The sequence below is a fragment of the Aquarana catesbeiana genome, linkage group LG01, assembly GCF_042186555.1.
Source record: "Aquarana catesbeiana isolate 2022-GZ linkage group LG01, ASM4218655v1, whole genome shotgun sequence".
Classification (NCBI taxonomy): domain Eukaryota; kingdom Metazoa; phylum Chordata; class Amphibia; order Anura; family Ranidae; genus Aquarana; species Aquarana catesbeiana.
In genome coordinates this window covers 729,662,045-729,678,381 of record NC_133324.1, presented here as the reverse complement: position 1 = coordinate 729,678,381, position 16,337 = coordinate 729,662,045, and the positions used below count along the sequence as shown (strand labels likewise).

The 16,337-nt window shown below is 40.1% G+C and overlaps 1 protein-coding gene across 2 annotated transcripts in view; it reads left to right on the top strand.

Annotated features, from left to right (window-relative positions):
- The window catches only part of ZNF827 (zinc finger protein 827), a 397,034-nt gene that overhangs the window by 312,005 nt on the left and 68,692 nt on the right, over nucleotides 1-16,337 (top strand). For both annotated transcript variants that reach the window (XM_073604600.1, XM_073604608.1), the window contains exons 7-8: nucleotides 3,987-4,041; nucleotides 15,543-15,640. In XM_073604600.1, the coding sequence (XP_073460701.1) occupies nucleotides 3,987-4,041; nucleotides 15,543-15,640 (153 nt within the window). The remainder of the gene's footprint in view (nucleotides 1-3,986; nucleotides 4,042-15,542; nucleotides 15,641-16,337) is intronic.

Sequence of the window (16,337 nt, the reverse complement as noted above, 5' to 3'; positions counted from 1 at the left end):
ACTGAGGATTTTGTATTCTAAGTTATATTATTAACCTTGCTTTCATGTTATGGAGCTAAACAAATGTTCTATAAAATGTTCTATAAAACTCAGTTTTGTTCAAATTTTGGAAATTGTTCTCGTGTTCATTGAGATATTGATTAAAATTGTACTTTTCAAAAGGTGTGTACATATTTATGCTGCGCACTGTAGGAGCCATGCAGACCTTGTTCTGAAATTGCCAGATACCTGTTTGTTTATGGCAGCTATGCTAACAAATTAGACGCCCAGGACAAAAATACAGCTAATGGAAGTAAGGTACAAGTCCGAATTCCTTGTCGCCATAAATGTTCCAGATGGGTGACTCAATAATGAAGCCAAGCATGATTTTAAGGTAAAAATAATAATAGACAAACCTTGCGAGCCACTTACGGATAAATGCCCAATCAAATATCAAAGTAGTGTATAACCAATCCTGAATGAAAACCAGCTGCAAACACTCAATCACGTTTCATAATCGTGCAAGTGGAAAATAGCAAAAAAATGTGTCTGCGCTAGATAAAAATTGCCATAAAAGTGTTATAGCTAACCAATAATAAATAAAAAATAAATCAAAGATAACCATAAGTACATAAAACTGTAAAGTGCTCAGTGCTGTATCAAACATGCAATGTAAGTGCTCAATCAGGGAACATATAAAAATTGAATAAAATATAAAAAGAAAATATAAAAAGAAAATATCTTCTTGTGAATCTAATCAAGTCCAAAACAGGGTGCATCCAGAGATATAAAAGTGCCCAAAAACATTGTCCGTATTCAGTGAAGTTCACACATCTTTCCTTCTGAAGGTGTATCACCATAAAACGTGCTATAGTGTCTTCCAGCGTTCCCCACAAGCATATATGCTCACCTTCTTGCGTGTGACACAGTGATTACACTCTGTCAAAACAAGCTTTGGAGACACTCCTGTGCTCTAATGGAAACCGCTGTGTAGACCTCCAATGCTCTCAATCAAGATTCTGTCGAAAATTGGAGTCCAAAGTGGTGCTTAGGCTGAGGGTGGAGGTGTTAGCATAGTCAGGCAGCCTGGGTCTTCAACAGAACTGGCAGAAAGGCCCAACATCAGAATCGTCAGGCAGAAGCGTCATCAAGAAATCAGGCAGAAGTGCGAAACCAGTAGTTTACACAAGAAGGCAGTCTACCAGTGAACAAACTCAACACAAACGGGCTTGTTTTGACAGAGTGTAATCACTGTGTCACACGCAAGAAGGTGAGCATATATGCTTGTGGGGAACGCTGGAAGACACTATAGCACGTTTTATGGTGATACACCTTCAGAAGGAAAGATGTGTGAACTTCACTGAATACGGACAATGTTTTTGGGCACTTTTATATCTCTGGATGCACCCTGTTTTGGACTTGATTAGATTCACAAGAAGATATTTTCTTTTTATATTTTCTTTTTATATTTTATTCAATTTTTATATGTTCCCTGATTGAGCACTTACATTGCATGTTTGATACAGCACTGAGCACTTTACAGTTTTATGTACTTATGGTTATCTTTGATTTATTTTTTATTTATTATTGGTTAGCTATAACACTTTTATGGCAATTTTTATCTAGCGCAGACACATTTTTTTCTATTTTCCACTTGCATGATTTTAAGGTAACCTTTTTTAAAAGGGAGAACCTATTTTTCTTGAGTGGGGCAGTTGAAGTACAGCCAAAGCTTTTTTGCAGAGAGTTCAATAATACAAGCCATTCACTTCTGAATGGCACATGTTTGCTAACTCTACTAGACTCCTGAAATACAATGAAATTGTCATATAAATCTCTTCCAGTAATGTGGACATCAGAAGTATAAATCTTCTATAAGTAAAGTGTGTCTAAAGCCAGCAACAAAAAATGTTATTGCAACATATCAGTCCTGAGATATGGTGGATATACTAATTTTCTTTTTTCAGAGTGTACTGCTTTTTTTTCAGAGGCTGATGCTGCCAGTAACACACTTTCTGTCCTAGGGTGACAACGCTCCTTGACTATACTGTACCTACAAAGGAAGAGCATTGTCACCCTAGGATAGGTAGTGACTGTAGATTACCTCCCTTCTCCTCATCTACATAACATAAGGGTGAGTTGTTCTGTACTTCATAGAATTAACCTGGGCAGGCCTGATAAGACTCTATGTTATTTTCAGTGCAACAGAGGTGTTGTGAGCTCCCTACAGAAGGTTAGGAGTTGACTGAAGTTCTGACAGGATTAACATTAATTTATTGTGTGCATTTACAGTATCTAGAAAGTATAACAAATTGTTTAATTTAGCAGACCGAAAGGGATCAGATAAGAGAAGTTTAATGTTTGGATTTACATATTGCATCTATTTGTAAAGCAGTCAATTTGATTTTCACCAAGCATTTATTTATCAATCACTGTAATTTAAAACACAGGCAACCTGAAGATTCCCCTGCATAGAACATTTGATGAATGCCAGATTCTCTGATTTAGGTCCTATGTTTTTTTTTTTTGTTTTTTTTTACAAATGTAGCTCCTGTGTTTAGCCCCGGTGCATGAGGCTCTGACGTTTACTGTCGCACTGCCCAGCCCCTCTGCCAGCAGCCTGTCAAACTCTGAGTCTGACACCAGCTGTGGCTGGACAGGGCTGGGTGGTGTACTCAGCGGTACTTCTGTTTAGGGCAGTATGTGCCCAAAGGCAAATGCGTGGAACGCAGGCTACTTGTGTTCTGGATGCATAGTGCCCTAAACGTGCCAGTTGCAACTTATTGCAGAGGTGAACGAGAAGATCTGGATGCCGCACACCGGACTAAATAACAAATGCCTTTATTATAAAAAGCTGGATCAGAGAGTATACAGGACACTACAGCGGGATGTACAGGGCTCATCTGACGCGTTTCACACTCATGACAAGTGCTTACTTATGAGTAAGCACTTGTCTTGAGTGCGAAACGCGTCAGCTGAGCCCTGTACATCCCGCTGTAGTGTCCTGTATACTCTGATCCAGCTTTTTATTTTTTCTCAACAAAGTTGATCTTTATTTGTAAAAAAGGAGAAAACAGTACAATACATAGCAGTTTTGAGATTAGATAATTGTAGTCATAATCATACAAGGAGCGCAGTCATGTACACTAACAGTATAGTATATGAAACATCTTAAACAATTAAGTTGTCATACTTTGCATAAAAAGCATACTAACAAGAAAAGGATGAGGGGAGGGAGGGGCAAGGGAAGGTTCATGGGGGAGACAAGCAACACGGGTACTTCCTATAGATTGGAACACCCACAACTCTCCTGAATTAAGGGTCAGCGATATACGTGGGATCCATCCACGGCCTCCAAATCCGGTCAAACGTCCGGGGACACCCTCTACTCATGTAGGTTAACTTATATAATGGTAAAACTGCATTAACCGAGTCCTCTCATGATCTCACCGTGGGGGGCCTATGTGAGGTATATTTCAGCAATATTTGTTTTTTTGCATAGAATAACAACAGTGAAATCAATATCTTAGTGTATCTGGGTCTCTGCTCATCATCCTGAATACCCAGCAGAGCCAGCTCCGCCGTCACTGGGACATTCAGCTGGAGCCTAATGTTAATAGAGTCCCCCACCGCAGCCCAGGATTCAGCTTTTTATAATAAAGGCATTTGTTATTTAGTCCGGTGTGCGGCATCCAGATCTTCTCATTCACCTCTGTTCTACCTCGCATTCAGCCAGCACTTGGTACTCTCCACCCCTGAAGGATTCACACTAGTTATTCCACTGTTGATCTAAACCTACTTGAGCGGTGGAACTTTCTTTGCTTCAGTTGCAACTTAATGCTGGAGCCTCATGCACTGTTGTGAAACACGCAATGTGCATAAGGCCAAGGACAATGTGCAAATTTGCCTCATGTATATTTCTGGAATGCTGTACAACTGTATATATTGTAGAAAAGATGTTTGTTAAATGCATTGTTCATTTCTGTTGCTTCACTTTATTGTTACAGAGAAAGTCAGCAAAGAACACAATCATAACAAGTCAAATATCATCAGGACAACCAGGTATTTAGATTTTATTATATTTTCCTTGTCAAAAGAAGTTTATTGAGTATACAATGTTATAAAGATACATAAAGATACATAAAGTAAGTTTACAAGGATCTATAAAGTAAGCTCATTGTTTTACAGTAGGGTTTATATAGGTAAATATCATGAAATTTCAAATATTAAACATTGGGTTCACGTAAACCTAAATTAAAGATATATATCATTTCCTTAGTTACTTTTGTAGGTATTTAAATGATTTATACCTACCATACATATTGTTTACAAGTAGAGTGTATATAGGTCAAATAAATTCTGATAATGAGCTTTAATCGTAAGGTGGAGAAAAGGAAAGAGAAAGAAGAAAAAGGGTTGAAAGGTAGAGGTATGGTCCACAAGGTTGTCCCGCTCGTCAGTTTATTATTCTATTTAGTTCTCTTTGAAGCCTTAGAATGGGTGTCTCTGTAAGTCATTTAATCTGTTACCATGGCAACAGGACAGAGTCATTGAAATTTGACAGGAACTGTTGTTTTATCCAAGGATGCCAAAGTTTTTCAAATTTTGGAATTTGATTTTGATCGATGGCTACCATCTTAGCATGGGACATTGTATTATTCATTCTGTGAATTGTTTCTGCTAGTACCAATGTAGGAGATTTCCATGCCTTGGCCACTGTTTGTTTTGCAGCCGTTATTAGTTGGATCATAAGTTTGAATTGAGAGAGTGTTAACCATTCCGGTTTTAGATTAAGTAAAGTTAAATATGGATCTGGTTGTATTATTTTTTTAAATATTTTAGATGCAATCACGAAGACTTCCTTCCAGAAGGTTTGGATTACTGGGCACGTCCACCATATGTGTAAATATGTGCCTATTTCTGGGCATCCTCGAAAACAAAGAGTTGAGGTATTAGGTGAATATTTTGCCACTCTAGCGGGTACAAGGTACCAGCGAGTTAGGACTTTATAATTTGTCTCCAGTGCTAAGATGTTGGGTGAAGATGACTTAGATGTGAGCCATATATTAGACCAGTCCGTGTCTTCTAAAGTTCGTCCCAGGTCCTCCTCCCACCTCTGAACGTAAGAGGGTCTATTAAGATTTGCTACTCCATATAATTGATTATAAAGTAATGAAATTGTACCTTTAGCAAATGGATCTTTTGTACAGATTGATTCAAAAATGGATAATTGGGATAATGGTGTATCCCCCTTTAGGAATGGTGTATAGAAATTTTTGATTTGGAGATATCTAAAAATCTCAGAGTTTGGTAGATCATATTTTTTTCTAAGCGATGGGAATGAAAGGAATGATTTAGATGCTATGAAGTCATTTAGTGTCTGAATGCCTGATGTTGTCCAAGCTTTAAAAGAATTTGGGTAGATCCATACCGGATAAAAGGCCGGATTTCTGATAAAAGAAAGGAGAGGATTGTGTGGAGATTGTAACTGATATTTGGTTTTTAGTTTATCCCAGAGAGATAAGAAGTGTTTAGTTATGGGATTATGAATTTTAAAGCGGTCTTTAGGATCAAGCCATAATAAATTTGATATTAATAGAGGGTCATTTTCTGAAGCTTCTATAAATACCCATAATGGGATTTCCTGTTTTGCATGGTATTTGGACAGACTGGCCAAATGTGCTGCTCTGTAGTAGTTAGTAAAATTAGGGTATCCCAGGCCTCCTTTATTTTTGGGAAGATGTAGTGTGTGTATAGGTATACGTGGTTTAGAAGAGCCCCATATAAACGAAGTTGCTCTTTTTTGTACTATTCTCAAAAAATAGGAAGGAATTGGAATAGGGAGGACTCTGAATAGATAAAGCAATTTGGGTAGAATAGTCATTTTGATTGCATTAATCTTCCCTATCCAGGATAAAGGAAGTTGCGACCATTGTTTTATTAGATTTGTGATCTGTCTTAATACAGGAGGATAATTGGTTGAAAATAAGTCAGAATGAGATGCTGTTAAATGAATTCCAAGATATGGGATTGATTTTTCTGCCCATGTGAATGGGAGTGCAGCCCTAGCCGGGATCAATTCCATGTTTGTGAGTGAAATATTAAGCACTAGGCATTTCTTAGGATTAATCATAAGGCCGGATAGGGCTGCAAATCCATCAAGAGCTGGTATTAAGTTAGGACCAGAGACCTGTGGTGATGATAGAAAAAGTAATATATCGTCTGCAAATATACATAATTTGTGTGTAATACCTCCTACTTCAATGCCAGTTATAGTTTGGTTTGTTCTGATGTATTGGGCCATGGGTTCGAGTATAAGGGCAAATAATAAGGGAGATAATGGGCAACCCTGTCGGGTACCTCTTTCGATATTAAAGGCTTCAGATTTGTATCCAGCATATTTTATATAGGCTTTGGGTTTATTATATAATGCTTTGATCCATGTTAAAAAGTGGGGTCCAAAACCCCATTTTTGTAATGAATATTGCATATATTGCCAGGATACTGTGTCAAATGCCCTCTTAATATCGAGAGATAGAAAACATAAAGGGATTTTCCGTTTTTTTAGCAATATGTGCCAATAACACTGCCCTGCGTATATTATCGCCTGCCTGTCTATTTGGCATGAAGCCTACTTGATCTCTATGTATTAATTTTCCTATAATGCTATTGAGGCGTTTTGCTATTATTTTTGCTAATAATTTAATATCGAGGTTTAACAGAGAGATAGGCCGATAATTCACACAGGAAGTATCATCAGAAAGGGGTTTTGGGATCATACAAACAATTGCCATTAGTGTTTCTTGCCGAAAAGAATGTCCATCTAGAAGTTTGTTAAAAGTTTCAGTGAGAATGGGAGAGAGTATTTCTGAGAATGTTTTATAGTATAAAGCCGAGTAGCCGTCTGGGCCTGGTCTTTTGTTAAGTTTTAGGTCTTTTATGGCGTTAGCAACTTCATCTATAGTTATAGGCTCATCCAAACTGCTTTTTTGATTCTGAGATAACTCAGGTAAGGTTATTTTTGAGAAGAAGGATTCAGCTTCTGTAGGATTAAATTCATTGTTTGTCTTGTATAAAGTTGCGAGATGTGAGTGAAATTTATGGACTATTTTAACTGGATTACAAGTGTAAACATTTTTTGATAATTTCAAACGTATTGGTTTGAAAGATTTGTTAGTTGAATTTAATGCCCGAGCCAAATATGTACCTGGTTTGTTTGTATTCATGTAGAAATTGTGTTTGGAGCGTTTGAGGGATTTATCAACTGACTCAGTGAGAAATAGATCGTATTCCAATCTAGATTTTTCCAGATGAGATTTTGTACTCTGAGATGGATTATCTTGAAATGATATGTAGGCTGCATTAAAATTGAGTTCTAGTTTTTTTGCTAGATTTTTGCGTTCCCGTTTAAATAGTGCCATTTGTCTTTGTATTGTACCACGCAAGACAGGCTTATGAGCTTCCCACAGTGTTATTGGGGAGATGTCTGTTGTATTATTAATTGATATGTATTCCTTTAAAGCTTGTTCAATGGCCATCTGATGTAGTGGGTGTTTGAGCATTATGTCCGGTAAGTACCACGTTGGGTCATGCGGTTTTGGTATGGCTGAGGCTATAGTAGTGTATACTGCATTATGGTCAGACCACGGAATCGGAATTATATCTGATGCAATAATTTCTGGTATCATTCCTATTGTTAGAAAAATATGATCTATTCTGGTGAAGGTTTGATGAGGGTGCGAGAAATAAGTGAATTTCTTTTTCATTGGGTTACTTTCTCTCCATGAATCTACCAGATTGTATTTGGAAAGAAGTTGAGAGAAAGGTAATCTAGAGGTTATTTTGGATGGTGTAAAAGGTGATTTATCTAGAAATGGGAGGAGGACCTGGTTCGAATCCCCACACATTATCACTGTTCCTATTTTGTGTGTATTAATCACTTGTAATATATGTGAGAGGAATGGTGTAGGTTGTTTGTTAGGAGCGTAGTAGGAAATCACCGTGATTGCTGTATCCATTATATAACCCATGAGTATCAGGTATCTACCTTCTGGGTCTTTAATTTCTGATGATAAGGTGAATGGTGTGGATCGGTGAAATGCAATTAGAGTTCCCCTTTGCTTGGTACAGGCAGAAGCCGTGTAAATTTGTTGATAAAAAGGAGAAATATATTTTGGAGTAGAATCTTTAGTGAAGTGTGTTTCTTGGAGGCATACTATGTGAGCCTTCTTGTTATGGAAAGTACGGAAGGCTTTGGTCCTTTTTTGAGGGACATTTATTCCCTGAACATTCAGGGAAATTATATTCAGTGGTGCCATGGCAAAAGATCAAATAGTTTTGACTTACTTTTTGTTATGCAGAGCTGACTGCGCAGATCAACCTGTGTGGAATGAAGAGATGAATAGATAGAAAAGAAACCAGTGAATTCTGGAGTAAAGAGTAAACAAAAAACATATGAGATTAGATGATACATTGTATAAATTATTTTTAGCAAGTAATCACAATTTACCCGTGAAAGAGAATAAATATCTCAGGGGAATAAGTGCCTTCGTCACACTCCCACATAATATGGTTGGGAGAATGAGGAGGGCTAATGGGGGTACACGGATCTTCCGCTTACAGGAGAGAAGTGCTATGTCAAAAGACACCAAAATGATGATTCATTAATTGGAGTGCAGAATATAGTTTTTGTTGAAATTATTTATTCCAGGGTGGTTGTATATGGTTAGTCTTGCCCTAGGCTAAATAATTCAGTTAGAAAGGTACTGTTAATAACTTTGGTATTGATGAAGATAGTTTGAATTATTTGGGATTTTAACCCTTTTAGAGTAAACAATTACATATTTTATTCATATGCAACTGTTTAGATATGTTAACTCATAAAATTGAGGTTGTATTGCTTCAGATTAGAATAAACAAAAACATAATTCTAGGAACTAGTTAGGTAATAATATATTTGTTTTAAGAAAAGAAAGAAAAAGCTTCCATTACTTCTGGATTATTGAATATATTTGTCCTAAAAAGTAATAAATCTATTGTTATTACCTGATAATATATAACTGAACAAGAATTTCCTTATTTCACTTATATATTCTAAGGCTATATGAATCAGAAGCAATAAGAAATATAACTGGAATGTAACATGATCCCACACAGTGTGTGACTATCAGAATGCAGTTACATTCAGTTATAAATATAGGTTTTTTATAGAGAACCATCTCTTAGTATAATAAATGAAGAGATATCAGGAATTAGGATGTCAGTCCATTGAATCTTCTTGGTCCATGGATGATGTGGCATAACGGCCTCTTTTGTGAGAATGATGATTCCCATTTTGTTCTGAAATTTTCTGGGTGCTGCCTGAAGGTGAAGATGATGCCATTCTTCTGCGTGTGGGAGTGTTGCTGCTTGTGGGTTCTGTCAGATTTAATTTTAAAAGGGTTTGTTGTAGTTCATCTGCTGATCTGCTTCTGTAAATTGTACCTTGGTAGTTAAATCTGACTGAAAAGGGGAAGCCCCATTGATACATAATGTTGTGGCGTTGCAGTTCCATTAGTTGGGGTTTCATGGATCGTCTTTTAGTAATAGTAAGTTGGGATAGGTCAGCAAAAATTTGATAATTGTGTTCTTGAAAATTAAGTTCCTTTTTTTCTCTTGCGGCAATTAGTATTTGTTCTTTCGTTCTGTAATAATGAAATTTTGTGATTATATCACGTGGGGGTCCATCTTTCTTTTTGGCTGTGAGGGCTCTGTGTACTCTGTCCAGTTCTAAACGTTCAATAGGGATATCTGGCTTTAGTTCTTGTAATAGAGCAGTAATAGTAGATTGCAGGTCTGTCACAGTTTCAGGTATTCCCCTTATGCGCAAGTTTGAACGTCTGGCTCTATTTTCGTAATCTTCGAGCTTAGTTTGAAGTATTAAATTCTCTTTTTTTAATTGTTCCAATTCTGTTATATTTTCTTGGGTTGTAATTTCAATTTCATCCATTTTTATTTCTAAGGCTGCGGTGCGGTTTCCCAGCTCTCTTATTTCTTTGGTTAGGCTTTTTGTTATTTGGTCTGAGGTTTGTTTTAAAGCCTTATGAAGCATCTTTTCAAATTGTAATAATATTACTGGGGATACTGAGGAGGCTTGTGGAGAAGTTTGTGAGAGGATTTGTTCTGTATCTGACTCAAATGGATAGTCTTGCTGTGACATTTTCTGTCTGTGAGAGCGCCCTGATGCTGTATATTGTGAGGTGACTGGAGCTGCTTCAGCTGCAGTGAGTGCCTGTGAGCTCTTTGTGAGGTGATTTTTATTTCTGCCACGGTTTCCTCCCAGTACCATATTTCCTGCCCAAACTTTCACAGTTTGTTCCCTGGGGCAAAAAGGTTCAAATGGATACCTTTTGAGCCTGCAGGCTCCGCTTTGTCCTTCTCTTCTCTCCTCAGCGGTGTGGAGCTCTAACAATGCATGTCTGCTCTGCTAGGCTCCGCCTCCTGCCCCCCGATTTTATTATATTTTCTATAAAAGAATGAACTGAATGGCTTGTGTCTTTTGCTTCTAACTTGTACTATAAGGCATATTCAGAGCTATGTTATTCATGTGAAGCACTTTCAAAGCCGCAAAATTTTAGGTGTTTTAGATCAGTGTTCCCCAACCTCTCTGGCTTCAGGGACTGGCCTCAGTGTCCAAAACCCCTCCAACCTTCCTCCTTCAGGGACCAGCCTCAGCGACCAAAGCCCCTCCACCGGAAAGGGGGGCGTTGTGGGGAGGTTGGGTTTGGAGGGAGGAAGCCGGGATGGTGTGTGCGCTGCCTGTCACCTCTGGGTTCGTTTAGGGGGGTGATTAGGGGTGATGTGCTGCTGTCACCTCCGGGGGGAGGGGTTTAGAAGGCTGGGGTGGTGTGTGTGCTGCCTTTCACCTCCCTTGTGTGAGTGCTGCCTGTCACCTGGGGAAGGGATGTTGGTGCAGACTGTCATCTCCTGGTGGTGTGCACCTCTCTTGTATGTGTGCTGCCTCTGTCACCTGGGGAGGGTGTTGCCACAAGTTGTCACCTCTGGGGGGGAGGGGGCATGTGCAGCCTTTCACCTTCAGGCTGGCACGGCTTCTTCTTTCCCTTCCTCTCTGTAGGTAAGGTAACCACAGAGAGGGTAGCGAGTAGTGGTGCTGGGAGAAAGGGAGCGGGTGCCCTCTGGTGGTGGCAGGGTGGCAGTGCAGGTTATGCTGGCTCGCTCACCTGCTGCCCACCCACTGCCGCACAGCCTGGCCCTCAACAAGCCTCGGACTGATACCAGTCCGCAGCCTGGGGGTCAGGGACCCCTGTTTTAGATGTTTTTTACATATATTTCTGTTCATCCCTTTAGAAGGTATTTTTTTAACAAGAAATTTTAGAAGGTATTTTACTAGAAACCATATTAAAGTGGTATATTTGCCTTCTATCAATAGATTTTTTAGAGACAGTTCTAGGCTTTCCATATATATGTAACCTTATGGTTTGCCCTTTGTGCATACTGGATAAACAACCAACATAGTATGAAAGTAGGGATGAGCTGAACACCCCCCGGTTCGGTTCGCATCCAGAACATGCGAACAGGCAAAAAATTTGTTTGAACACGCGAACATCGTTAAAGTCTATGGGACATGAACGTGAATAATCAAAAGTGCTCATTTTAATTGCTTATATGCAAGTTATTGTCATAAAAAGTGTTTGGGGACCTGGGTCCTGGCCCAGGGGACATGTATCAATGCAAAAAGAAGTTTTAAAAAATGACGTTTTTTCAGGGGGGAGTGATTTTAATAATGCTTAAAGTGAAACTATTAAAGTGTAATATTCATTTAAATTTCGTAACTGGGGGGTGTCTATAGTATGCCTGTAAAGGGGCGCATGTTTCCCGTGTTTAGAACAGTCTGACAGCAAAATTACATTTCTAAAGGAAAAAAAGTCATGTAAAACAACTATCGCTAGCACCGGCTATATTGAATTGTCGGTCCGGCAATACACATAAAAGTTCATTGATAAAAACTGCATTAAATTTCCCCACCGGGGAACCCCGAAACAAAATTAAAAAAGAAAAATGCGTGGGGGTCCCCCTAAATTCCATACCAGGCCCTTTAGGTCTGGTATGGATATTAAGGGGAACCCTGCGCCAAAATTTTAAAAAATAATGGCGTGGGGGGCCCCCCTCAAAATCCATACTAGACACTTCAGGTCTGGTATGGATTTTAATGGGAAAACCCATGCCAACATTTTTTTTTTAAATGGCGTGGGGTCCCCCCAAAAATCCATACCAGACCCTTATCCGAGCACGCAACCTGGCAGGCCGCAGGAAAAGAGGGGGGACGAGCCAGTGCCCCCCCCTCCTGAACCGTACCAGGCCATATGCCCTCCACATTGGAAGGATTCTTTGGGGTAGCCCCCCAAAGCACCTTGTCCCCATGTTGATGGGGAGAAGGGCCTCATCCCCACAACCCTTTCCCGGTGGTTGTGGGGGTCTGTGGGCGGGGGGATTATCAGAATCTGGAAGCCCCCTTTAACAAGGGGACCCCCAGATTCCGCCCCCTTGTGTGAATTGGTAATGGGGTACAAATGTACCCCTACCGTTTCACAAAAAAAGTGTCAAAAAGGTTAAAAAACACAAGTCCTTTATTAATTTCTTCTTCTTCCATCTTCTTTCTTCTCGTTTTCCTTCGGTGTTCTTCTTCTTCTCCATCTTCTTCTTCTCCATCTTCTTCTTCCTCGTCCCGCATCTTCCTCCGGCTTTTTCTCCGCTCCGTCCGCACGATCCGCCTCAGTGGGAGTCTTCCGCCGCGTGACGCTTCGGTTCGTCTGACACTTCTTATATAATGAAGGGTGGGGCCACCCAGTGACCCCGCCCTCCTCTGATGCACGGGGACTTCCCTGTGGCTTTCCCCTTGTTGTCAGTGGGGGGGCGGGGTCATCTGGTTACGTAAATTCACACAAGGGGGGGCCCCGGGATCTGGGGGTCCCCTTGTTAAAGGGGGATTCCGATAAGACCCCCACAACCACCAGGCAAGGGTTGTGGCGATGAGGCCCTTCTCCCCATCAACATGGGGACAAGGTGCTTTGGGGGGCTACCCCAAAGCACCCTCCCAATGTTGAGGGCATGTGGCCTGGTATGGTTCAGGAGGGGGGGCGCTCTCTCTTCCCCCTCTTTTCCTGCGGCCTGCCAGGTTGCGTGCTTGGATAAGGGTCTGGTATGGATTTTTGGGGGGACCCCACGCCATTTTTTTTTTAAATTTTGGGGTGGGGTTCCCCTTAATATCCACACCAGACCTGAAGGGCCTGGTATGGAATTTAGGGGGACCCCACACATTTTTTTTTTTTGTAATTTTGGTTCGGGGTTCCCCTGTGGGGAAATTCCATGCCGTTTTTATCAATAAACTTTTATGTGTATTGCCGGACCGACTGTTCATTATAGCCGGCGCTAGCGATAGTAGTTTTAAATGACTTTTTTTCCTTTGAAATGTCATTTTGCTGTCAGACTGTTCTAAACACGGGAAACATGCGCCCCTTTACAGGCATAATATAGACACCCCCCAGGTACAAAATTTAAAGGAATATTACACTTTTATTGTTTCACTTTAAGCATTATTAAAATCACTGCTCCCAAAAAAACGGCCGTTTTGAAAACTTTTTTTTGCATTGATACATGTCCCCTGGGGCAGGACCCAGGTCCCCAAACACTTTTTATGACAATACCATGCATATAAGCCTTTAAAATTAGCACTTTTGATTTCTCCCATAGACTTTTAAAGGGTGTTCCGCCTCTTTCGAATTTGCAGCGAATACCCCAAATTGTTCGCTGTTCAGCAAACGGGCGAACAGCCGATGTTCGAGTCAAACTCATGTTCGACCCAAACATAAAGCCCATCCCTATACAAAGTATTAAGAATTCTCCTCTTTTATGCCAAGCGGGCTATTCTAATATGAAGGACCTCCCCTCCCCCAACCATTGACACAAGGCTATCCATAACTATTTCATCATTCTTGGGGCCCTTGGCAACTATTTCCACAGTCCCTTATGCTGCTTATAATCCTTTTTATAATGTGCCTTCTACTAATAAGTCATGAATGTTCTTTTATTACTAAAATATTAGCAAACCTGTGTATGTAAGAAATGCTATATGGATGACCATTTTCTGTAAATGAGGGACAACAACAGTGGGTTCATTAATTGTGTTGTATTGTTTTATTGTTGTAATACACTGAAAATGTTAAAACATAATAGAAAAGCATCTTCACAAAAAAAAAAGAAACCAATGACATCAAGGATGTAGCAAGCAGATATTTTAATTCAATACAGCAGAGATGTGGATACTGTTTATTTATTTATTTTCTTTTGTATGTCATTAGGCAATACATGACCCTTTTTTCTTAAGGGAACCTTGTATAAAGAAATATGGGAGCTACTGTTGCTGACCTGGAAATGCTAGTTGTCCAGCTGTCTTTGGCAGCCAGGCACAGATCAACTTTAAAGTGTTTGTTAATAAAATAAAGATCCTGTTCCCTTAAAGCATGTTTACAACACAGTGCTTGTGCTGTGTCATTTGGACCCCTGTATCACCTGAAATACCTGTCTGATCCTGCCTGGCTATACCCTCCCCTCTGCAAACAGACCACGATAATCATTCCGTCAGCCGCAGCCTGCTATCTGTCGCCTGTATCCTTCTCCCCCCTCCTTCCCCCTCCCCTCTCTGCCTGTCTCTGCTCTACCAGTGCCCGCCCCCATACCCCCAATCCCCCCCCCCCCCACTCCTGCTGCTCTGATTTCAGCTATATAATTTATTATTATTATTATTATTCAGGATTTATATAGCGCCAACAGTCTACACAGCGCTTTACAATATAAAAGGGAGACAATATAGTTATAATACAATGAAATACAAGAGGATAATGCACCATTATAATAATTTTCCCTGTGCCTGTGTTCTGTAAAAAAAAAACTGCACAATTGTACCTGTGTGAGCTCCGCTCCCGCCACTCAGTCTTTGGCTCGGCGCTATCTCTCTCTCCTCTCTCCCCCTCGGCTGATGTCAGCGGGAAGGCTTGACCCCACCACTGCAGCTGTGAGACAAGGGAGGAGAGAAATCAGCTGAGCGCCAGTAGCGGAGCTCATACAAATACAATCGTGCTGTTTTTTTACAGAACACAGGGACAAGTATTATAATGGTGCAGAGAGGATGGCAGCATTTAATAAAAGTGGGTTAACAACCACTTTCAGTTACAGATCAGGGTTTCTGACTTTTCTGGCTGAAATTAGTTTTTTCCAGGTGAGTGTCTCAATTTTATGAAGTCAGAGTGCAGGTATTTTTAGAAGCAGCTAAAAGTTTAATCCTCAGAGGCCTTTAGGTGGTATGTTGTCTCTGTGATTCTCTGTGGAATTATTTGCAAGTCTGTGTTTCTTGCTCCGCAACAGCAGCATGACAATTTTTATATGATGATCTACGTGGACTTTGTATCGTTTGCCTTGCTAATTGTATTAATACTGTAGCTTGCATTTAGTTGAAGAAAAATACTGAAAGTACAATAGTCTTTGTACTAATACATTTTCTTTTTTAGCCCATTTTTCTCAGAAGAAAAGTTTAGACAATCACCTTTCACCTCAAAAGAGCTCCCAAAAAATGACACTTCTCTTCAAGGACGGCCATCCTTCTCAGGTACCAGATAAATACAGTAGAATTGTTTACATGTTTGTTTGTACTGACTGTATGTATTATATGACGCTATTAATGTAATTATTTGACATTTTTGTTTTTTGTTTTTAAAGTTTGCCTTTATAGCAACATCATCATAGCACTGTAAGGAAATAGAGGACGCAAAAAAACACAACATTCATATGTACATAGAAATTAGATTACTGTCTATAACAGCTTACAATTCAAAGGGGAAAAATTATTCTCCTTTGAGCAGCAGTTGTGTTAAGGATACTATAGCTTAAAGCAGAGCTCCACCCAAAAGGAGAAGTTTCGCTTGTTTGTATCCTCCCCCTCCACTGCCACATTTGGCAGTTTTTGGGGGAGAGCAGGTACCTGGTTTTGACAGGTACCTGCTCCCACTTCCAGCTCAGATCGCCTCTGCAATCTGAGCCGGAAGTTTGGCCCACCCTTCTTCCCTCGCAGTCTTCTGGGACACACCACTGGTCCCTGAAGACTACAGGACCATTCACAAGGCGCAGCAGTTTACACATGAAAAGTAGGAAAGCGGCTGTGAAGTCGCAAGGCTTCACTTCATAGAGAGAGCATGTACCGAGGTGCATTGGGAGATGCCCCCTTGGACTTTGATGGCAGAAGTAAATTTAAAGGGTCAAAGTAAGTAAAAAAGCACAAAGGCACCAACTTTATTAAAGTACAAAAT